General features: G+C 35.8%; 1 protein-coding gene across 1 annotated transcript; it reads left to right on the top strand.

The window, feature by feature from the left end:
- The first annotated feature begins 388 nt into the window (after window positions 1-388).
- LOC105446630 (helicase with zinc finger domain 2-like) lies at window positions 389-9181 on the top strand. The gene is made up of 6 exons (XM_030982293.1): window positions 389-553; window positions 1246-1352; window positions 2426-2528; window positions 3634-3861; window positions 4533-4689; window positions 9003-9181. Exons 1-6 carry the CDS (start codon window positions 389-391, stop codon window positions 9179-9181), a joined length of 939 nt encoding a protein of 312 aa, XP_030838153.1.
- The last annotated feature ends 16792 nt before the right edge of the window (window positions 9182-25973 follow it).

Raw genomic sequence — 25973 nt, 5'->3', positions numbered from 1 at the left:
TAGTGCTCCACATGGTTCTGTATCGGTCCAATATTGTTTCCTTGTATTTTTGACAGCTTACAAAACTCTGTCACAATACGACTTTTGTTTGTTTTCCATTACATATGCAACTCTTTCATTTATATCCAAACGTATTGTATGGCCGAGAAAAAAGTTGTCCTGAATTTGTTTCCAGATTAGATGAAATCCCTGTTCATCAGAGTTCCAAATTAGAGTCTCAAGTGTTCTTGTCTTCTTGTTCATTCAACCGTGTCATAAACTTGCCTTAGCTTATCTCAAGAACTTCAAAAACATCTCAATTGTGCGAGTCTACAGTAAGCAAATCGAGTATGAGGAGTACCCCATCCCTGGTGCTTCTCGACCTAAGTGGTCCAGGAGAGAAGCCTCTATGTCAGAGGGGCTGTCAGACATTGCGCTTCATCGCTTGATCAGGAAACATGGGAAGCCGTATGCAAAATTATTAGCGGCATACGAGGAGAAATTTCGCACTGATCCAGGTACAATACTTCCCACAGAAATCAGACTCTACAAAAGCAAGATATTTGAAGCCACGGTGAGTGTTTATTTTTGAACTATAAGAGAACGCCTAATTGCTCGAATTTGTGTAAAGGTCATGGATGTTCTAGGTAGACACAAAAGATTGGTTTACGTTCTCATATATATTTTTTGTAATTTGCTTATTTATTTTGTTATTTATTGTTGTATTAATGTTGTTTATGAATTCAAATTTGTTATGTAAAGCGCATAGAGAAATTTACAATTTATTATGCGCTTCATAAATATTCTCTATTATTATTATTATTAATATAGATGAGTGTAATTTAGGTCATTTTGTTCAATATACATTGTCTTTCTTTTCTAGTTTAGGAGCTATGTATTTTATGCATATTCTTTATGAATTCCCATCTACGAAAGTAGTTATTTTGTATTTTAGTGGTTCTTTATCATTATACCACACATACAAGTATATTCAAAGTATTAGCTTCAAATTTAACTTCTAGAAAGGAATATTGACAATTTCCATTTACTCCCAATAATTGTGAAATTTACCTGTGAATAGAATATAACCATGCTCTTAACCTTATAAGCCCATAAAAATGCCTTTATTTTTGTTAAGGTTTTTTTCAGAAACATAATTTGCTTCATTTACCGCAGAAACAAGAACTGAAGAACCAGGACATAGTCTTGTGTACCTGTTCTGCCGCTGGAATGATTCGCAAATCAATTTTCACCAGTTTTATCCAGGTGATTATTGATGAGGCTGGGATGTGCACCGAGCCAGAAACTTTGATCCCTCTGGTTTCAGTGCAACCCGAACAAGTGGTACTGATCGGAGATCATCAACAACTCAGGTAGAGTGGCATACCCTTGCTTCATTTTTCAAGAAGGGAGGGTGAAAGGTCAAATTCGTATGTGGATATATACATGTAGCAAGAAGAGGACATTTTCCCAACGATTCTCCTCAAATTATAATTCAAGAAATACGGGATTATTCGGGATTTTTTGTGACTCTGAATAAACTTTGTGTACATCAAATCTTATTCACGAATACATTTATAAATCTAATCACAAATCACTTTTACCCTAATACTCACTTTACAATAGTATATTTTAAATACAAACAGGATAACAAAATATGCTATTTTTGGCAATGGAAGTTACCGAAGTTATATTTTAAGTATGAAGAGGATACAAATATGCTATTTTGGGCAATAGAAGTTTGAGAAGTTCAGAACCTCAGACTGAAATATACTGGGAAAGCATCACCATGTTCAGGAGAGAATATTTCTTGTTTCCGATGTCCTTACCTACAACTAATATCTTTGGTCTATCTGTATTTCTTTTTGGAATAGGTCAAATATGAAGTTACATATTATTTTCCAAAACAAAGTCACATCCTTGAAATATAACATAAAGTGAAAAAGTTTAGACTACTTGTCCACAAGAGTTGCATAATTTGTTATTCATAAATGTCCATGTATATAAGTTTTCTTTTGAGGCAATATACCTATGAATCAACTTGAAATTAAAAAAGAGATGTACATTTGCATGAAGCCCACTTTTGAAATATCATTGCAATGAATTTGCGATCTTTTAATTGTATTCTTTAATATCAACAGTATTATTTGATGCTGATGTATTGAATGTAGTAGGAAACAAGCATGGAGCCGAAAACACAGAGGGAAAAAGGAAGAAAAAATGTTCGATATAGATCTCATACTTTATGTAAGTCTATTTATGAATTTAGTTCACTGTTAATGCGTGAGAGAAATCGGAAGGCTCTGTGTTGGCTTTTGGACATCAATTTCCTTTCTTCAATAATATAACGATATAAATGTTTGTGTTGATGGACCACGAAAATACTGTTGAGCCATTTTTTTTTCTCTGTCAACTGTATTGCCTAATCCGTGTTTGATGCTGACAGGCCAATAATCACAGAGCCAATTGCTAAGCAGCTTGGAATGGATATCTCACTGCTAGAAAAATACAAGGAGAAAGCCGAGATGCTTACCACGCAGCACAGAATGGTGAGTGTGGTCCTTAGAAGAAATAAATATAAAAACGATACCATGTGCTAATGATAGTGGTGATGATGATAAGAATGATGATGATGATGATGATAATCATAGCGATGATGGTGATGATGGTAATATTGATGCTGATGATGATGATGAATGAAGATAATGATATATAAGGATAAAGATGATCATGGTTATGATCATGGTTAGAATGATGATGGTGCTGCTGCTGCTGCTGATGGTGATGATAACAATGAAAGTGATAGTAATGATGATCATGGGGATGGTGATGGTGGTGATGATCATGATGATAGTGATGCTAGTTATTGTGATGATGGTGATGATGGTGATGATGATGATGATGACCAAGATGATCATGGTGATGGTTATGATGGCGGTTGCCCTAAAAAGCGATGCCCTAAAAACAAGCGGTGCCCGGGGGCCGCCGCTCCGTGCCTGGGCGAAATTGGCTCAAAACTCGCAGCCTCGCCGTCGAGCTGGCCATTTTTAGGTCTTGTGACCATAGTTTTAAGTTCGGGGGAACTACTCACCGCGATCCGCTATTAATCAATCCGTGGATCGGCTGGAGCGTCATTCTCGAGTCTCGTGCAAACATTGCACTGTTCCACCCTAAAACTACACATGCACTGAGGGAATAATAACCAGGCACGTAGCCAGAGTTTGGTGTGTTTTTTTTTTATTTATTTGTTTATTTATTTATTTATTTATTTATTTATTTATTTATTTATTTATTTATTTATTTATTTTTTTTTATTTTTTTTATTTTTTTATTTTTTATTTATTTTTTTTTTTGGGGGGGGGGGCACATACAAGTAATCGATCGCGGTCAAAAAAGGGGTCTAAAACATTTCAACCGATCTTGGAAAAATTTTGGGGTACGTGTCTCCATTACAGGTTCATCCCACCGTTTGAATATTATTATACTGCGTGTGTTTCAAAGAACATGTAATGCAATGTTTTACATGTCAATGAAATGCAAATGGAACCAATGTCTTCATTTATTGATTTACAAGTTAATGGAAACATAATTGTGACTTGCCTCCTGGGCACTTTATCTGGATGTTCTTGTTTATTCTTTCCTTCTCATGTACAGCACCATCGGATATGTGAATTCCCATCCTCGGCGTTCTATAATGGTAAACTGAGGACGGCAGAATCTGTAATGCGGCGTGGCCCTGACCCCATCTACAGTATCTGGCCCAACAATGGTGAGACGCCTACAGTCTTCTGCCATGTTGACGGGCGAGAGGACAGACTCTCGGTGAAGTCGGGAGAAGGCAACGAGGGTTCAAAGAGTAACGGTGCTGAGATTGGCTATGTGGTATGGACGAATTAAGTTATATTTTACGTGTGTCCCTATATACTCTCATCCCCATAGACTTATCAAAGGGACCAACCGGTTCACGTAGACAATAAGTTAATACCTCAATTTGACTCATTAAACCTTTAAGCCACAGACATTTGAAACTGTTCACAGGGGCAAACAATCATTGCTATTTTGGGGCATGTCCATTACAATTACAAAGATTCCATTTTATCTTCAAGAATGAAGCGGAATACTGTGAAATGTGCAGGGCATGTCCCTGGTAGTCATATTTTCTCAATTTACTTAGTAAAATTTGTTAACGGACCCTTAAAAAAAAACTATCTAATATCAGTTTTTTCTTTTTAAATCATTTTCGCTGGAAATGACCCTACACAAATTAATGTAACATCATTACAACAATTATTTTGTAATAGTTATCTATACAAAATGAAGCTACGTTAAAAACATGTACTTGTATTATTTTGTAAGCCTCATAAATTAAGGTATATGTACATGTAGTAAGATTTTTCAGTGGTGGTTATGTACAAATGAGGTTCATATGTTATGTACATGGAATTAACCCACCTGGACATGTTTTTGGGGGCGATGGGGTTTTGCTCATGAGTGTGCTTCATGCTTTGATAGTCTGCCCCTCCCTCTGCTCCCCAAATCTTAAACCACCACAGATTAGAATCGTCCAAGGGATGATCAGCAAAGGGGTGTCACCCGAGAAGATCATTGTCCTGTCTCAGTATAACCTTCAGTGTGCACAAATTGCAGAAAGGCTCAAGAAAAATTCATCTCTCCGAAAGATCAAAGTCAGCACGGTGGTCAAAAGTCAAGGTACATTTTAAAAATCATAATAATCACAAATCTGTTTTTAATTAATCTATTCGCGCTTATACAGTTACATGCAACAACTTTGGAATATAGGTGTTTTGTTTTTCCTTCTCAGAAATGGGTACGAACAGTGAAAAGACTGGGGTATAAATTAAGGAACGTTGAGGAGAAACAATCAGACTTTATAATGCTACATACATTTTATAGGAACCTAATCATGTACTAATCTAGACTTCTCACATTTTCATTGTTTTACAGTGCCTGTTGTATCATCACTTCCCTCGAAAAAAATTGGCTTATTTACCTTTATTATGATACTTAATTTAAGTCATCTTTCCGTAGTACTCTGATCTTCATCTAGTGTGATACTTTATTTTGTATGCAATTTCTCAAGACTCTCACTCAGGAAATACACCCTAGGATGATCCATACCAGGGCAAATACTATCTAGGATTATCTCAGGACAAATAAGTGCGTCCCTTGGATGTAATTTCGAGCCCCTTCCGGGATTTACGTACTTCTGACGTGCGTAATTTACATATCCGAAAGCATTTTCTAGATTTCTCTCTTGTCGGCTACTATTGATTTCCTGTGATTTTTTGTACAAAGTCCATGATTGTTTAAGAAAAAATACTTAGAGAATCCCACTGCATGTTCCTCGTTTTGTAATTGTTCTTTGTAAAAATACCGCGAGCAAAGTTGCAATCGTGCAGTGATTCCAAACTTGTCATGCCTTTAAATATAGAAACAACGTTTTCCCAGGTTGTGCGCTGAGCAGGATTTGTTGGAAATTTTACCTAAGTCACATCTCTCATTCAGTGATATCTCAGAAGAAAAAAAATTCTTCTGTTTGTTCGTGCGACCAGCAAACATCACATTCACCGTATCGCACCATATTCTAACTGACGATTCAGTTTGTAAACAAATAGAAAAGCGCTTACGATATACTATATCAACAAACCGAAGTGAAAGGAACCAGCAACTATTGCAATGAATATACAGTGCGTCCAGACAAAAACGAAACCGAGAATTATCGATGTTTTATCTTAACTTAATCACAATTATAATTGAAAAATGACACATATTTGTAAAGCTTAGATCTTCCTCTTTAATTTGATGCAACTCGTATAATCCATATTTCACGCATGAGTGATTAAAATTAATTTGAAGAGAGGAAAACAAAAAGTCATTTGGCGGACGGTATCTGAATTTCAAAGAGAAAATCACATTTCGAGAAAGTTAAGTTTTTGCCCTTTCATATGACACCTCAGTCATGAAAAATGAGCTAGGAATAAAAAGTTCTGTTTTTTTTTAAAGTAGTGCTTGCATTTCCGTAATTTTATTAAACGAATACGTTTTCACTGGCTGTCTGCTGTTGCAACAAACGGAGTTAAGTTTTTTGTCAATTCTGCTTGTTGCTACGGCAGGGAACCAGTGAAAACGAATTCTTTTGATTAAATTATGGAAATGCAAGCACTACTTTTAAACAAACAGAACTTTGTCATTCCTTGCTCATGTTTCATGATTGGGGTGTCATATGAAAGGGCAGAAACTCAACTTTTTAGAAATGTGATTTTCTCTATAAAATTCAGATACCGCCCGCCAAATGACTTTTTGGTTTCCTCTCTTCATATTCATTTTTATTACTCATGCATGAAATATGCATAATATGAGTTGCATCAAATAAAAGAGGATGATCTACGCTTTCCAAATATGTGTCATTTATTAATTATAAATGTGACTAAGGTATGATAAAACATCGATAGTTCTCGGTTTCGTTTTTTCTGAGACGCACTGTATAGACAGCTAGCTCGGTGACTACTGACTACCGGTTACCACGCTCTGCCCCGCGCCGGCCGAGAGCAGACGGCAGTATACAAGCGCACGAAATAAACCAGAACCGACTTAAAAATCATGAAGCTATCCCAGAGTGCTTTTGAAACGGACGTCCATAACTCAATTAAAAAAGAGAAGATTGTCTAGTCCCATATAATGATACTTTAGAGAAAAGGGTGTTTATGTAGTGTGTTGAAGCACTCTAACTCCCAAGGTCTTGTGCAAGGTGACAAAAGGAGGAATAAAACTCTGTTGAAATTCCGTGAAAAGAAGAATTAGTTTGTCTGAAATCTTGGCTCTCCAATTAATTACTTTTTGCTCTTTATTTATTCAATGTAATGGCATGCCCTGTTTCAGAGCTATTGGAGATCAAAATGAAACCAGTAGCAAGGGTCGTAAATGAATATAAACTACTTAACAATCTTATAATCCGTTGGTTGTGTGGTGCGAGGCTACATATGAAATAAGTGTGTTTTTTAATGGCAGATTTAAACTTTTCTATTGTATTAATGTTTCTAAGATAGTTAGGGAGGCTATTCCATACATTTGGGCAGCATTGGTAAATTAATGTACACCATATGTTTTTGTCAGAGTAAGAGGGTCGATAAACGTATTCATTGGACTTGTTCGAAGATCTCTTGATGTTCTGTATGCAGTGAGTAATTTATTTGAATACGAGGGAGCTCGTCGATTAAACATTCATAAACAATCAAAAGTGTATTGAACTGAATGCAAGACTGGTACCTGCTGGTAACCAATGTTTATACATGAGAATAATTGCCCCCCCCCCCTCTGGACAACCAATCATACATTTCTCCCTTCAAACAAATCAAAATACGCTAAAACCTATCGAAGACTTCTTCATATGGCATGTGTGTTTGTTGTCTACCAAATGAAAGGCAAGTGGGGATGAAAAAAGGAGCTGCAATCATATGTATACTACTACTACTAGGTCGAGCGTACTCGCACTGATTTGACAAGCTTTATCCATTCAGTTCTATTCTCCGTGATCTTTGGGAGCTCCTACCTTGGAAGACAGGTGTCCTTTTCTAACTGGTCAATGTAAGTCATTGCTGGGCGCCGTCTGATGGGTTTGCCCCTTGAGGGCTCCCAGAAGAGCATTGTGAAATGATTTCACTCTTGCACCTCTCGCAGTGCCCGCTGAAACGGAGGCGGCGGTCTCTCAGTATGGCTGATGTCCCTATACAATTCTATATTTAGTGCTGCTGTCAAGAGTCTTGTATAGCAAAATAATCCAGTTGTTTTTCCAGGCTTCTTGTCAAAGTCCAGGCTTCTGATCCATAGAGCAGTACAGTTTTCACTGTAGCCCTAAAGAATCGGACTTTCAGTTTTTTACCAAGGTTTGATTTCCAGATGGCTGTCAGATTGTTCAAAGCAGTCCAGGCTTTTGCCTTTCGGATAATCAGATCTTGTTTTGACTGATCAACCCACGAGCCAATGTACTGAAAGTTTTGGACCTGCTTTAGCTTTGTCCTGTCAGCAGTACAGATCTCGTCTTCACGAAGGTTGTACAACATGAATTATGTCATAGTACTGTTTATGTGTAGACCGACTTGTTCTAGGAGCTCCTGTGCCTTTTCCAGATTGTCTGAAATAAGTGCAATATCATCAGCAAAGTCGGTATCTGTGATGATTACCGCAGGATATCTGCTACTTTTCCTTTCCCGTAGGGTGAAGCCTAAATCCCCGAACCCTTAAGTAGCCATTTTTAGAGTATAATCCAATGCTTTGATGAATAGGTATGGTGCTAAGGTATCTCCTTGAAGCACTCCTGCTAGGATGGTGAAGGAGTCAGTCTCTCCATCTGGTGAACGCACTTGAGCTGCGGTATCTTTGTACATCACCCCTACTGCTGTAACTATTGTGTGTTGTATTCCGTAGGCTCTTGACATCTCTAACATCTTCTTTCTATTGATTGAATCAAAGGCCTTCTTAAAATCCACGAAAGTAAGCACCGCTGTCAGATGCTTTGCTTTAATACCTTCCACCAGTCTTCGCAACGTTACAATTTGCGCTACTGTAGATCTTCCTGGACGGGATCAATTCTGGTTCTTGCGAAAAGGGACACTAGTCCTAATTTAATGATTACGCTATCATCGGCTGGTAGAAAGTAAGGGAGAGGTAGCAATTTTGAACAAGTGTACTTTCCTGGGTATGTGGTGGGTCTGAAAGGAGCCGTTTTGGTGGGATGGGAGGGTTGGCGTGCAAATCACTTGGACTTTGCAGCCATCTTTGCCACAGGCTTCTTGGGCTTGGCGGTCTTGGGTTTTTTGCGGCTGTCTTCTTGGAAGTCTTCTTAAAAAATAAAAAATAAATAAAAAAGTTACGTTGGTGTGGTGGAGATCAAAATTAAATAGGCCAGATTCTGGACTAGGCTGATAGAAGATGGGGTAGTTGTTAAAAATAGTTATGTCTAGTTACGTTGACCATAAAATTGTTTCAAACTCATTTGTTTACAGGGAGTGAGGCGGACTATGTTATCTTCTCAACCGTGCGCTCCAAACCTCGGAATGAGATTGACGAAAAGCCAAGCAAAGGCTGGCAGAAGAGACATCTTGGATTGATAAATGATGAGAACCAGATGAATGTTGCCTTAACAAGGGCCAAACGAGGGCTTATCATTGTCGGTAAACTTTGAAGAATTTCATGGAGTGGTTGATTTTTTTTTTATTCTTCTTCAGAATATATGTTTTACTTGTAACCCAAGATTGTAGAATTGTTTAACGCCGTAAATGGACTTGGTCTCTTTTCGATTGTTATGACACAAACGCATTTTTTAAACAATTCTAAATGCAAAAACACCGTTACATGGATGGCTTACATGGATTACATGAATACAAAGATTAGCACTGCTAGAAGATTCCTCGAAATAAATTGCAACCTCGTTTGACTTAAGTTAAAGATTCCAAAGCTACACAAAACACCACAAAATTAAAATAAATTTTGAAATGCAATTTGTATTAAAAAATACTCTTGCTTCATGACTCTCCTTTTGGAGGCAGTTTCTGTGCGTTGACTTTTTGTTTCTTCTATTACTTTCTAAAGTTGTCCTGTACCCAACACTTTTGTACTGTAGGCAGATTGTTCTGTTAGTATTTCCCACAATAACTGACGTTTGTGAACTAACTTTTCTTCCTTTTTTACTTTAAATCAGGTAACAAGTACCTACTGCGATGTCAAGACAAATGGAGGACAATGCTAACGATGTATAAAAGGGATAACTGCCTTTTTGAAGTTCAGGACTTCCTTGCTATCCTTACAGATAAAACCAGTTAAAATATACATCTGGTTCCATTGAAATTCATATGGTTCCCAGTTGATGGCAACTGGTTCCAGATGATTCAAACTAGTCCATGATGCACATCAAGCGAATATTTAGTGCGACTACATTTCATTTATTGGAATCAGTCCTTCATATGACCAGTTTCACCAGTTGATAACTGGTCTGTGCATGGCATATTTCCAGGTAACAGTTGAAAAGTGGTCTGTGGGTATATTTCCAGTTGCCAAAGTTGGTAACTGGTCTGTTGGCATATTCCAGTTGCAAAACTTGATAACTGGTCTGTGCATGGCATAGTTCCAGTAGCACACGCTGAAAAGTGGTTTGTGGGCATATTTCCTGTTGAACCACACCAGTTCATTTGCATGATGAATATGGGGTGCGTGCAAATCTATGTTTGTTTATAACATTTATTTGAATTTACAGCACATATCTTAATTACTGATGATTTAGTTAAATGCAATTCATTACGAGAATACTATTAGATATAAATTGTCAGAAATTATGAAGATATTTCACTACTTTTTATAAAGAACAGTTAATTAAAAATTAATTAGGGAAACATCAACTTTGAACTAAAATGAATTCAATAAAATGCAAGAATATGTAAAAACGTCTGATACATTGAATCGACCAAACCTTCTCTATACCAATACAATTACATTGGATATAGCGGACGAAACAGTATAACTGTTTTGTAGCCAATGCTAAAATTAATATATAAAAGAGTGACTTGTAGTTTAAAATACTAATCAAGTTTTTAAACTGGATGTGTCAACTGGTTGGAAGTTTTGCCAAACAGTTGAACTATTCAGTTAGACCAGTTAAAGCCAACTGGTAACCCCTGAGATTGAAATAGGATAAATGGACCCATTTGTGCTTGACCAGTTAAATTCTGTTACTGATCCAGTTATAATTCAACTGGTCTGTGTCAACTGGTCTGATCCAACTGGACCAGTTATCCCATTTCAATTTCCAGGGTTCACTATTTGGCTTAAGGCTTAACTAGTCTAAATGGACCAGTTGCTACTGGTTTTTCTCTTGGGTTGACATCGCTGAAATAAGCCTGTCTATCAAATTGAACTAACTGTATCTGAATGTATTGATCACTTGGGGCACAACAAGAATATTCCACTCGGTTTTTCCTTTTAAGCTAGTCTGTGAAGCATGTGATAGTCTCTATGTATGTATATTTGATAAATAAATGCATTATTTATCTCCCTTTCTCTCAAGATTAGATTCTGTTCAGTCTTTTACCAAGGGACAGCAGATGTAGGTTTTTATGATTCCACTCCTGATACCACATTATGAGTCAAGTTTATAGAGAACTTGGTTACGTGTATGTATCTTGCAAGATGCAATGCAGGTATATTTTGTGTGTATGTCATCTACATACTAGCTAAGCATGTGGTGCTGAAAAGTGATAGTGACTCACTGGGTACAATATAGCATGAATGAATGTCTCTAATTGCAGACCTAGTTATCGAAATGGACACATAATTAAACCAGCATTAGTTCTTATTCTGCAGTAAGTTATGCAAAGCGAAATTCCTTTAGATTTGATATTGTAGAATGGTTCAGTTTCGAAGAAATGTGGATTGTCGTTATATTTACTTGTTAAAATGCTGTGAAAACTTCTTTAACATCACGTTGTGAACCTAATTTGATACAATGGTTACATTATACCAATGAACTATGAAATGTGTTGAATGTTATTGATCATAGTATCGAAAGTGTGAGTGCTAGGAAATTCAGGTACAATATAAGACATGGAAGTATATCCTGCATTAGTACAAATTGGGTTTACTGCTGCTTCGGTTTGTGTTGATTCGTTTAAAGCCATTTTGTGTACATAATAATGTTCAGACAAAAGAATGCTGTTACCAAATGTATCGTTGATTTCATGTACGTAGATATTGTAAGAATAAGATGCATCGTAAATAATACTCTCTCATATCGTTACCTGTTGTTCTGGTGTGAATATTAATGCTTAGACTATGCTATTGGGGTGTCCATGAGCATTGCCACATTGATTTGTGTAGATGCTGTCATAAAGTCATCTGTCAATTCAAAGTTTTCTAGCATCTTTTATTATAGGATTTCCCGGCCGAATTCGCGAGTTTGTCATTCGAATTCATCTACTTTGCATTTAAGTTAGCGCAGATCAGCTTTGTCATGCCAATTATCATTCAATTTTCCCGATTTTGTATTTAATTTAGGATTTTGGTCGAAGGATTTCATAGATCTGTCATTCAATTTAGAAACAGCTCAACTAGCATTCAAATTAATCGTCACTTGTCGAGGCGTCATGTTTATCACTTAAATTAACACCTGTCATTTGTATTCGAATTATGTTTATTCAAGTTAGGAATGTTAGGGGGAAGAAACGGCAACACACGTTTACAGCTTTTAAAAAATGCAATTAAAAAAAAGATTTTCCATTGGGGTCTTTTCTGTTATTCAATTATTCATTTTGAGGACAAAGCATATGTTTGTAGTCAGACATTAGGTAAAGAAGGGGCGAAATCAAGGGATATGGAATCTCGTTCATATACCCCGGAAAAGTGGGGATACAAAAACACCTACCCAAGTCACAATATTGTACCGTTCCTCCATAATGAAATTGTGATAAATTTATGATGAAACACAAGACAAACAACTTTCTTACATGAAAATTTACACAAATATTGAGACCATCAAGTCCGTAAATGTAAGTCTTTTTTTTAACAATCAAACTTAAAGGCTGATGAATATCTGATAAATCTAAAAGTATATAAAGAGTATAAATGCAAGAAGAAAAAAATAGGATGTTATACACATGAAAAAACGGTCTTGAAAGAAAAGAATGAGCTATTAAAAGTGTTTAATAAACGAGAAATGTATATTGACCATTAATTTTAGTGCACAAAGTGTTAATTTGAATGCTACAAATGAATTAGAATGCTAGAAGTACACCGTCGCGATGTCAGAAAATCGTGTTGCGCTAAATCGAATGACCAAATAGCGAAAGAAGCACTTTGTTCATCAATTGGAATAAAACATACATAGATTATAACGACAAATTCATAGATTTTAAATCTAGAAAAAGGAATATAAACCTGAGATATACCCGACAGCACTAAAACCGTCGAATTTGAACGCAAGACAAATGAATTTGAATGACAAACTCGCGAATTTGGCCGGGAAATCCTATAATTAGCCTATATGTTATGAACATTAATGGTACATTTTTAAATCTTACTTGCTGCTATCCAACTTTAACATACATACATGTAACTTTTGTTCTATTATTGGCCATATTTTGTTGACATGCACTGGTTAAAAGTACAGGTTGAGACTTCTTAATTACATATACCTGTATATAACTATGTAATGTATATATGTATATCTATATACATGTATATTCAAAATTTGTTAAGGCGCCTTGAGCATCCCTTGGGGTGGATATGTGCGCATTGTAAATGTTGTTATTATCATTATTCATTATCATTAAACATATACACACAAAATCGTTTTACATATTCTTTAAACCACAATAGAAGACATGGAAATAAATCCTACATTAGTACATAGTAAGTTTACTGCTGATTCGGTTTGTGTTGATTCGTTTAAAGCCATTGTAAACATATGGGTACATAATAATGTACAGACAATAGAATGTTGTTACCAAATGTATCGTTAATTGCATGTACATAGATATTATAATAATAAGATGCATCGTAAATAATACTTAAAGTCTTAAATTGTTACCTGGTGTTTTGGGTGTGAATACTATTGCTTACTAGCTGTGTGTCCATGGGCATTGCCACATTGATACAGTCTATTTGTGTAGATGATGTCTTAAAGTAATCTGTAAATTCAAAGTTTTCTTGCATCTTTTATCAATTATATGTTATGAAAATTAATGGTACATTTTGAAACCTTATTTGCTGCTATCTAACTTTAACATACATGTAACTTGTGTTCTATTATTGGCCATAGTTGTTGTCATGCACTGGTTAAACGTATCGGTTGAGGCTGTCTACTTACATATATCTTTATATAAATATGTAATGTATATATGTATATGTATAAACATGTAAATACACAATTTGTTAAGGCGCTTTGAGCATCCCTTGGATGGATACGTGCGCATTATAAATGTTGTTATTATCATTATTCATTATTATTATTATACATATACACACACATTCGTTTTACATGATTCAAATGATTTTATTTCTCATCCAAAACATAATACAAGAATAATTATATCACAAAAAATATACAATGAAACGACAAATATAATAGAAAAAGTACGAGAAAGGGGGAACTAACTTGAAGCAGAGCTTGTTTAAGTGTTGGTTCCTCAGATGCTGATTTACAATATAACATGAACAAGGTATGTTTAGAAATTCTTTAAAACAAACGAAATCAGTTGTAGTCAATCTTGAATTATTTTTAACAAATCGCTTTCTTTTTTTTGGAAGCTCTCTTATGATTTGGTGTGATAAAAGTGTTTTTCCTGAAAAACATTTTTATATTTATTTTTGTTATATTACCGGAGCTTTTTTAAATTAGCCTTTTATATTTTTCATTTCTGTCTACAAATAGTCAGTATCAAATATAATCTGAATATTTTTTAAAGAGATTTCCTGAGACAACCATCTAAACCCCTAATAAAAGGAAAAGAGAAAGAGGTATGTTTAATATAAATAATAATAATAATAATAGTAATAATGAGGGTGAGCGCTCAAGTCTGGCATATTACCACCCCGGGCACTCCATTATCATTACCCTGGCTTTATCGCAGCTACCGTGCGTTACGGCGCTCAAGCATTTCAAAGAATAAATTCCTACCAGGTACGTATTTACCTCCTGGGTGGAGTGAGGCAATTGTAGATTAGTGTCTTGTCAAAGGACCATTACTGGTGATGCGACAGGGATTCGAACCCAGTATCTTGTGGTTTAAAGTCAGGAGACTTACCCACTGGACCACAACACTTTTACATATTAAAAGTATAATTGTTTGTAGTACAAAGTATAGAAGCATATATACTGTATACATGTAATATTTCATTGCACAAGCTGCTTATTTAATGTTAGTTTTGATTGACGCCACACCCATACCCTCTATTGTGAATGTATCATGGTAACGATTTTATTTGTATAGCACTTTCACTCAACGCCTCTATTTATAAGGATTGTATACATACATCAAATACCCAATCATTGGATCGAAGTGCAAGAATTTATTGGAACATTTATTGCATATGCCATTGGGAATGGGGTTCAATTCCCGAAGGACAGTTTTTGCAGGTACAATAAAAGAGCGGTGCTGTCACCCCCTTCGGAATTCGTTTGCAAAGGTTGCAAAATGTCTCCTTTTGGAATCGAACCCGGGTATATGTATACATGTACACTGTATATGAGACACTGACATATTTATTTTTCTAGTAAAAGATATTGACTACTTAAATGACCAATGGAAGTAATCTGTGTTGAATTCCTATTTTTGATAGTGTTTGGCTATTTATGGAAAAATCATAGATATTTCGTCATTTTATCATTGATTGTAGATTAAAAATGAAAGTACAGTGGTATAAACTATTTGATCAAAGTATATGCATCTTTAAAAGTTTCTATTCAAATGTAAGTTTGTAAATATCAAGAGTATTGTGATATTGTGATTCATTAAACTGTTTTTTGTAACGCCTAATATTCAATTTAGCTCAATTTAAGTTAGCAAATTCATTTTTATGTTGTAAACAAACAAATAATATTTTGGGGAATTTTGTTGTTTTCCTCGTATTGGAATCGGACTCTTTGTCCCACTTTACAGTACAACCATTCCTAAGTTTGTAGCTCGACCGGGCCCGTTTCCTTGTTCATCCCGTTGAATGTCTTGATCTGCTCAGCTTGAAAGTTGAACGGGAATAAGGAATGGCAAGCACATGCTGGTTTTTTGTATAGCCCTCGAGTCAGGAGGGTATGGCACACGCACTATAAGGGCCACTGAGAACAAAATCAGGAGGAACTGAACTGTCTCTAAACGGGGTGGTCCGGTTACAAACTAGTTAGCACAAGTTGTGAACTCCTAAGAATGGGGTTGGACGTATCGGGAACTCGAGGTGTAATTAGTTATTTTGACTACAAATGGGCTTAGACTACTTGGAAATTTACATTTACACATTTACCCGATTTGAACTTGATATGAATTGACTGTAGAAGAGGTACAGACGAGATGGACGTTTTGAAGACTGTTTAGGAACGAACTAGGTTTGTTTTATAGACATTATTTACACATTCTACCTAGACCCCAACCCCGGCGTTTTACGATTTTAGGACGGGTCAAAAACGTAGTGAGATCTAGTTTGGTTTGATGTAGGCTTTAAAGAGACACGCGGTTTATCTTTGTGGAAAGTGTTTCTACAATTATTTAGCTGTCTTTATGAGTATATGTTATGCTTCTAGAAAAAATATATTAAATTTAATCATGTATCAAAGTGAGTGATAATGCATAGTTTGAGGAGGATATAGATGTATGTTTATGTTGAACATAGGTTTTGGTTATAGGGAGTTGATTTACTTATATTGCGCTGTTCATAAACAAAATGTTAGAGAAATTTGTGGTAAAATTGTTTATGCACCATTTTCTGTCGATATAGATGTTTTGAGGGATATAGAGGTTTTGAGGGATTTCAAAGATGATTTAATAAACAATTATTCCGGTTTTTTATTTCAGTTTGTGTTGTTTGCTGTTGACCTTGGATACGTTTAGACGTCAGTCTGTTAGAAGTTTGTAACAGACGTTGTGTAACTTAACTGAGTCTAATATTGCGATGTGTATTATACTAGTATCATGTGTTACAGAATTTACAAGATGTTAATTAATATATGTGAATCATGTTTACATTAAAAGTATATAAAGTCTGACTTTGTGGGACGATTGGGCTTATAGTTTATCAGCATTGTTCCAGGCTTCCAGCCTATTATACATACCTACCGATTGGTATATTTTCGCTTGTCTGGTAGTAGTATATTGCTCCGATTGCTAGACTTATATTACTGTTTGATGATTGATGTTTTGATATAATTAGATCATTTATTCGAGTACATGATTATAACATTTGATTTAAGTGAGTATACGAGAGAATTACGATTAGGCAGATTTGAATCGGAGATCAATTTTGAAATACTTTATATGATATTTAATCAAGAGAATAACAATATTTCTGTATAGTAATTGTTTTGTTTTATGTTCATCAAGACAATCATGTTGTTGCGAAGATAACCTATATAATTGATTTCATACTAAGGTGTTTTTTTCTGCCAATTGCAAGGTTTTCAGTTTTGCGTGAACACCGAAAATTAACGGTTTATGAATAAATAGCCAGAATTATGCTAAAAAAACGTCTCTTGGGCCTCATTTATTGTCTCGTCGTACTATGACATTAATAAACCTGTTTAGTATACATTTGAAAGTTTGATTCGACACACATAATTATGTATGGCGCACTGAATCATAAAACAGTTTTTTACTCAGAATATAGGGCTCATAAAAAATCCTATATTTCAACAAACAAATTACACACCATAAATTTGTCCATTAAAACGCTTTTTTCATGATTTAACATATGACGTATGTTGTCATGCCGCACAATGTAATGGATAATTAATTTTGAATTATCCCAGCTGAATTGATGACTTTTTACAGAATGCGCATTTGAAGTGGAAAGCACAATGTACATTTACACATACCGTGTACATGTATCGTGAATGGTAATTCTCACAGGTATTATTATCCCATGACAAGATAACTTAACGGATAAATTGATACATAAAGTTCTCATAAAATTCTAACTACATTTATTCAACCGACTTCTCAGAGTAAAATTAGAAGGGAGAGAGAGAGTGACAGGAGGTGGGGGGGGGGGGCGGGATGGGCCAAGGCTAAGAGAGTGAGCAATGAAGAATTCGAAACAAATATTTTTTTTGCCGACGGCCATTGGTAATGGATGATTAAACCCAAAAGGATTTTAATCCATTTTATGAGGTTTCGTGATAAAAGTGAGACAAGATACGAAAAAAAAAACGATGATGATGACGATGATGATTATTATAGAGATTTTCATTTCTCATTATATGATAATGTATTGTATTTCTCTCCTCTCTCTCTCTCTCTCTCTCTCTCTCTTTCTCTTTTATGACCTTTTTATTTATCAAACCGATGGGCGACATGTCACCTCCTATAGACGTTTTAAAAATATATATTTCTTAAAACTACTTCAAAAGAAAAACAAGACTACTTGTATATAAAATCAGTTAAGTATATTCGTGCCAAGAACAAATTACAAAATAAATGCTATGACAAGTCTACTGCTTACTCGTGTAAGTCTAATACTTTAATTTTTCAAAATTGTAAGAAACAAATATCTATATACGGAGTGAAAATTCACACAACGCCATGAGCATTGTTGATTACGTTACCAAATTAATTATTTCAATTTTTTTTCATGATAATGTTTTAAAATTTAAAAAAAAATTATTGTATAGCTTAAAAGAAAAATTTGATTTTTTTTATTGATTTAGTACAACTATTGCATTTCTGGATGTGTGAATTAAAATCTATTCGATTATTTTGTTTTAATGTTATTGTATTCATCGTAACATGCATGTATTGTGTGTGATATGTAAAAAAAAAAAAAAAATACCAATGCTTTATATGGATATAAATGGATTTGCTTTTCACATGGTCAGAAATTCGATATTATTATTATTATTTTTATTATTATTTATTTGACCAATCGGAAAAAATACAATGAGTATAACAATCAGATAATACATAGACATTTCATAATACATTCAAACAGCTTTATGAAAGTGGAGAGGAGATAGAGAGAAGGATACAATCTGCTGGTCAGGGGTGACAAAAGCAATTTAAATTGCTATTACTCGAAAGCATGTCACCCCCCGATCGTAAATAATTTTGAAGTAAAAGATATTCCCAATGAAATACTTTGGAATAATAGTAATATTGTAATTGATAATAAACCTCTGTATTTCCCGTCGAGGATAAAGGTAGGATTTTTTTAATCAAACATGTTATAAATCAAGGTACATGGATAGATAACTCTCTATTAAATAACCGTTTTGATGTAAAGAATCTGTTGTTTTTATTCAAAATGGCAACATTAAAAAAAGCATTCCCGAAATCTGAATATTAAAGTACATTGAGACAACTTTAGATGTAATAAACGTTGAATGTACTAAAGCGAAAAGTTACTATGATTTAATGCTAGAAAAGAAAAAAGAGAAAATTGGTTTCCATTACTGGCAAAATATTTTAGGCCTACCAGAAACATTTGTTTGGAAAGATATATTTCAGTTCGACTTTAATAAGATAAGAGACAATAATATCAAACAATACAATTTTAAATTAATTCATAGGATATTACCCTCTAAAGACAATCTCTTTATATGGATATCGTACAGTCTAACGAATGTGAATTTGTCGTGAAAAAGAAACTATTGAACATTTTATATTTCGTTGCAAGACATTAAGAGTTTTCTGGAAAATTATCTAAAGAATGATATATTTCATCTTTAAAATAGAAATTGAAATTGATATGAAAATATTGTTGATTGAATATAAAATAATGTTTTGATAAATTATTCTCAACTGGTAATATACAAAGACTACGTAAAACGGAACTTTGGGGAAGTACCAACCAATCCAAAGAGGTTAAAAAATAATTTTATTTCATCATTAAAAAGTTATTTGAAATACAAAGAAAATATAAGATACTTCGATAATGAAGTTAAACAAGTATTATAAATGTTAAAATTATCATTTGAAGAAATTATGTAGATTTTGTATGTAATTAATTTTACTTGTTTTGTTAATAATATATTTGTGTTTTGAAATGGAACAATAAATTCCTTCTGAAGAGTTAAAGAGATAAAAAATAAAAATAAAAAAAGTATTGTGTGGAATCCTGTCATCAATTTAGTGTATTTTTTTAACCATTCTTATTTTGTTGTAAATTTTCGTCCATGTTATGACCTCTTCCTTTGTGACTTGTAATTAACTGAAGTTTATTTAACGTTTGTTATTCTGTTTGCCTCTTTGTTTCTTTTCTCACCCACCCACCAAACCCAACCAACAGGAAACGTTTGTGTCTATATTCAAGAATTATGAATTTAAGTAATCTTTGTAACAGTGAACTCTTTATTAACGTGATCCATTATTTTTGTTTCCTTTGAATGTTTTTCATTTCCCAAGTGGTATTAAATAACCGTTGAAACCACTGTAAGATGTACAACTGCCACCTCGTGATTGGAAAATGAGAGATGAAACTAATATCAGAAGGATGAATGCAAGCAGCGCGAGAAAAACCAGAATATAACAGCAACAGAGGTAAACAAATCCACTTTCCATAAAAGTAGTTTATTGAGAGTAATAGTAAGATACTGCAACAACATAATTCTAAATTATTGCGTGTGTAATAGTTATAGATAATGGTATCATTGGGAATATGTTGATGAATACTGCGCCGTCCTACCTAGTTCCTAAATGACAATTGCATTTGATTTTAATCGCAAAATTTAAAAGGACGAAACTACACATAAAGGAAAATAGTAAACTTTGTAAAATATATATTTAAGCCGTTTATGTCTGAGTAATAGCGATTTCTGGGATTTAAAAACAATACACATTATGAAAAGTAAAAGAGCCCAGAAAAAGCTTCGATTTGGTTATTCGCTCATGCATACATTTGGAGAGATTTCGAAACAGCAGCTCTCTCCTCATGCGTCGATAAACTCGTTGTATTGAAGTTTACTGCCAAGCCTCAGCACTATAGAGAAAAAAGAGACAAAAAGAAATGCCATCAACATTAATTATGTTTCTTTGGCTTTCTTTTCAACCCACCTCCACTATTTCTTGTCTCTGGGTCTGCCCTAATGGAACAATCACAGTGTTACCACATAGTAAACCACACTGTGTACCACATAGTCAAATATAGTGTGGTACCACAGCGTGCTACCACATATGGGCCACATGTGATTTTGGAACAACATTAATTATGTTTCTTTGGCTTTCTTTTCAACCCACCTCCACTATTTCTTGTCTCTGGGTCTGCCCTAATGGAACAATCACAGTGTTACCACATAGTAAACCACACTGTGTACCACATAGTCAAATATAGTGTGGTACCACAGCGTGCTACCACATATGGGCCACATGTGATTTTGGAACATGTGGTAACGCTGTGGTGTACTATGTAGTGCGCACCACATAGAACAACACAGCGTACATGTCCCTAACATCTCATGTAGCCCACACTGTGGCATCAACCACATAGTATACCACAGCATTACCACACTGTGGTACGCATGACATAGTACACCACAGCGTTACCACACGTCCCAAAATCACATGTGGCACCCATGGGGTAGCACGCTCAGGGACCAAACACATTATTACCACATAGTCTACCACAGTAATTCATACCACATTGTGGTTAATATGTGGTACACTGTGTTAAATATGTACGACTATGTGGAAGACCACATGATCTGAAACCCCTCACTGTGAACATACTTTGATCGCATAGTTTGCGCATAGGTAAATGTATACCACACTGTTATAAATATGTGTCACTCTGTGTTAAATATGACCGATTATGTGGTAAAGCAAACCCCACACTATGACAATACTTTGAGCACAGAGTTTTCACATAGTAAACACATATACCATGCACTGAGAGGCTCTAGTTGAAATTCTGGATCGAGGTGGCAGGAATAGCACTATTTTCTGAGGGGAGTAGCCCCGAAGAAAATAGTGCCATTTTTGTCGCCGAGGAATCCATAATTTTAACTAGTGGTCTGAAATAGTGCATGATAAAGTTGTTTTATATTTTTCAAAGCAACCTTCGTACATATAGTAATAATAATAATAATAATTATGTTAACTGTCACTAAAGTAGTGAAGAGTGCAGTGAGAGCAGCACGGACGACAGTACCGCGACCGCGACCGATAGCAGTGGCGGATCCAGGGGGGGCCGAAACGGCCGCGGCCCCCCCTATTGGCGGCGCAAAAAAAAGGAAGAAAAAAAGAGGAAGAAAAGAAAAAAAAAGGAGAAGAGGAGAAGAAAAAAAGGAGAAGAAAAAAGAAAGGAGAAGGGAAAAGAAAAAGGAAGAGAAGAGAAAAGAGAAAAGAAAAGATAAAGAAGAAAGCCCAACTCCCCCCCCCCCTTCCCCTCCCTCCCACTCCGGGGTCGGAGGGACCGACTTTGTGTTCCCAAAATTTCCGATAAAGAGTTACTTTTCACGCAACAAAGTCCGGCCCGTACTGACTTACACCGGAGATAGAGGGGTGCTTTCAAAGAGAGGGAACATACATGTGCGTACCCTATAGTAAGTGGGTGGGGGATTCAGTGAGAAAGGGGGAAAGACAAGGAAATGGCGCTAAGTGACAGTAACGACGAATAAGGGAGAACTGTAATCGGGAGATTTGGGGTCATTCCAGAAGGTTTGGCAAACGTTATTGAATAGAGGGGGCCGGGCCGGCCGCATAAAATCTCGAGCCGCGGATTCAAAGTTAAACGTAAAAAACAGCCCCCTGCGCTACAAAGGTCATCACTCTTTAGTGAGAAATTTGAAAAGGGCACAATATTTTGGATGTCTTTTAAATAGAAGCTATATACTCAACAGTCAAATTTTAAATTAACGGTTGGGCCGCTTCATTACTCTTATTTTGCCCTTCATTTGAATTCAGCTCATACCAACTCGCTCGTGTTTGTATTTGAACTCATGTTGGTAGTAATCATGGACAGGGGCGGCAATCCTGGGCCCGATAGGGAGACACGTCCCCCAGGAAATTTAGAAATATAGCTAGAAAGAAATATAGCGGAATTTTCTAGAATGCATAATTTCAACATTGCAAAATCTTGCTTGGTTGCTACGCCCCGGCCCTCGCCCGATAACACAAAACTATGATATGACGCTCCCGGCCGTGATTTATCCATGGTTAGTGTAATAGATCTTTTCTCCCTTTCATTTCTACTAACCTAATTGTGTGCTATCACAATCATGATTGTTTCATTTTCCCTTGTAAGCAGGCGCGTAGCCAGGGGCGGTAGGGGCAGGAAGAGGACATAGGACGAAAAAGGAGCAGACAAAGAAAAAAAAATTCTGACAAGTCGAGTACGGTACAACGAATCGTCTTCTTTCTCTAATAATTATATGTAATGTCAAAGCTTCGGCGCTTCGCTCGGGAGGGGGGCAACTGAAATCAGACAAGGAATGGTAAAACGAATCGTCTTCTTTGTCTAATAATTTAATGAAACGTCAGAAGTTTACGCGCTACGCGCGGGCGGGGAAAAACTGAATTCAGCCAAGGATTTAGAGTCGAGAATGATATGGAACAACGAATCATCTTCTTTCTCTAATAATTCAATGAAACGTCAAAGCTTCCGCGCTTCGCGCGGGAGGGGGAAAACTGAATTCAAAGAAGGATAAGAGACGATAATGGTACAACGATTAGTCTTCTTCCTCTAATAATGTAATGAACCGTCAAAGCTTACGCGCTACGCGCGGGCGGGGAAAAACTGAATTCAGACAAGGATTAAGAGTCGAGAATGGTACAAAGAATCGTCTCCTTTCCCCTTATAATTTAATGAGACGACAAAGCTTCCGCGCTTCGCGCGGGAGGGGGGGGGCGGAACTCAATTCAGACAAGGATTAAGAGTTACGAATCGTCTTCTTTCTCTAATAATTTAATGAAACGTCAAAGCTTCCGCGCTTCGCGCGGGAGGGGGGGGGGGAACTTAGTTCAGAGAAGGATTAAGGGTCGAAAATGGAACAATTAACGAATCATCGTTCTCAAATAATTTCATTAAACTATGAAAAGCCTAAGTTTCCGTGCTTCGCGCGGGAAGGGGGGGGGGCTGAATTCAGTCAAGTAATAAGAGTCGAGAATGGTACAACAAATCTTCTTTTTTCTCTAATAATTAATGAAAGGCCAAAGCTTTGAAAAGCCAAAGCTTCCGCGCTTCGCGCGGGCGGGAGGAAACTGAATTCAGACAAGGATTAAGAGTCGAGAATGGTACAACAAATCGTCTTCCTTCTCTAGTAACAATTAATGAAGGGTCAAAGCTTCCGCGCTTCGCGCGTAATGGAGGGGGGGGGGGGGGCAGCGAGCTGCCCGAATATGAGTTTTTGATATCTTTTCTCGTTTATTTTGGTGATAAATAACACTTTCACAAATTATTGTTGCTTGCTCGCTTCGCTCACTATTTCGAATTGTGAAACCAGAAAATTACTTTCCGGGCAAGAGGCTATAGCCCCCCCCCCCCCCCCCGACGAAAATGTCAAAAATTCTACCGGTATCGTGCTTCTAATATGACCTTGTCAGTATTGGTATGTTGAGTTGAAAAAATGGTCTGCGCAATTTTCAAATTTCCGGCCCCCCCTATTGGAAAATCCTGGATCCGCGCCTGGATAGCACATTGATCTTGATCGATCGCTTATATATGACGTCATCCATGTTATAGTGCCATGGTATAGTAAGCAAATATTAATCGACTACGAGGTTAATATTTGTTTTATATCCCACATCGACAATAAGGTCTATTTAAAGTGAATTTTACATAATAATAAGAACTGATTCTGCAGACAGTTTAGCTTCAGCTAGATTTTACAAAGCACAACATGCATACATGTAATATAGTCGATGCGCGCTCATTTGACAGTGACATTTACTTTGACATTTCGCGTAACCTACTTTGCTATGCGTATCAAATGGGCAAGGGTGAGCAAGTAGGGTAGCAGCAAAACATTACTTTACAAAAGTACTATCTCAGGTAGATTGTACTTATCTATATTTTATCACGTAACCTCGTTTAGACCAATCAGATTGCAAGATTCTTAGTATGCGGGATATAATTTGCACTATACCATGGATGACGTCACAGTTACATCATAGCAATGTTATATTTGGCCACATGATGCTATGTTGACCAATCACTGAACAGAATATCATTGATCAAAAATATAATTAAAATATACCACACTGTGTTAACCCTAAAAAGGCCGGGCTATTTGAGGTCTTAGTACGGCCGGGGGGGCCATTATGGCCCCCCCCCCCTTAAGATCTCGGCCGCGAAGCGGCCGATCGCCGCGACAATGTGCACGCATGTCAAGTGAAGTGTATAGAATAATATGATAATTTTAATTTTTTGAAAAATTCACTCATTTGCATATTTATGGTAATTTATGCAAATAAAGTCATTTAAATCACATTTTTACCCATAAATCATATTTTATTTATATTTAAGCATTCCATTTTCTCTCCATTCATTAGACCATTCTGAATAATAATACGACAAAAAAAATTGGAAGAGCCAGCTTATTCCTTATGTTATCCCTTGTTTTGATAATTTGTCATGTATTTCATTGTTTTTTTTAACTTATGTATTTTATTGTTTTTGTTGTTTTATTTTATTTCTTACTACAATTCAACTATTTTGACTCCCAAAATAACCACCTAAACTTTAAACAAGACCCAATAACCCATATTTGATCTGTTTTTAGGAAAAATGACTTTTCCATATGTTTTGTACACAAATCACGAAAAATTAGCGATTTTCGGGCTGAAATGCAAAGACAAAAGGTCACGTGACCTTATGACCGTAGGTCCGATTTTCAAAAATCTTCTTTAAAAAAAAATCTTTTAAAAGTTGCGCAAGACTCGAAAGAAAAAAGTCAGCGAGCGGCGGGGCGCCATCCATATGCGTTCCCGAGCAATCAGAAAAAATCGTGGAGGCATAATGGCCCCTCGGCCTTATTAGGGTTAAATGTGTGTCACCCTGTGTTAAATATGTCAGTTTATGTGAATAATATATGGTAAACCACATGGTCTAAAAGTTCACACTGTGACAACAACGTGAACACATAATGCCCACATTGTGAACATAGTGTGGCAACACTGTGATTGTTCCATAAAGGTGGATCGCTCAATTATGATTATATTTCTATATACCTGTTATTATCAATATTATTGTCGTTATTTACCGCTTTTATTAGTAATATCATTTAAATCATTATTATAATTATTATTTTTATTAACAATAATTATCCATGCTTATATAGCGCCAATACTTACTTT

Source organism: Strongylocentrotus purpuratus, unplaced genomic scaffold (assembly GCF_000002235.5).
Source record: "Strongylocentrotus purpuratus isolate Spur 01 unplaced genomic scaffold, Spur_5.0 spur5_contig_824, whole genome shotgun sequence".
In the NCBI taxonomy this organism is placed as follows: domain Eukaryota; kingdom Metazoa; phylum Echinodermata; class Echinoidea; order Camarodonta; family Strongylocentrotidae; genus Strongylocentrotus; species Strongylocentrotus purpuratus.
The sequence above is the reverse complement of the archived record's forward strand: the minus strand, read 5'-3'. Positions and strand labels throughout refer to the sequence as shown.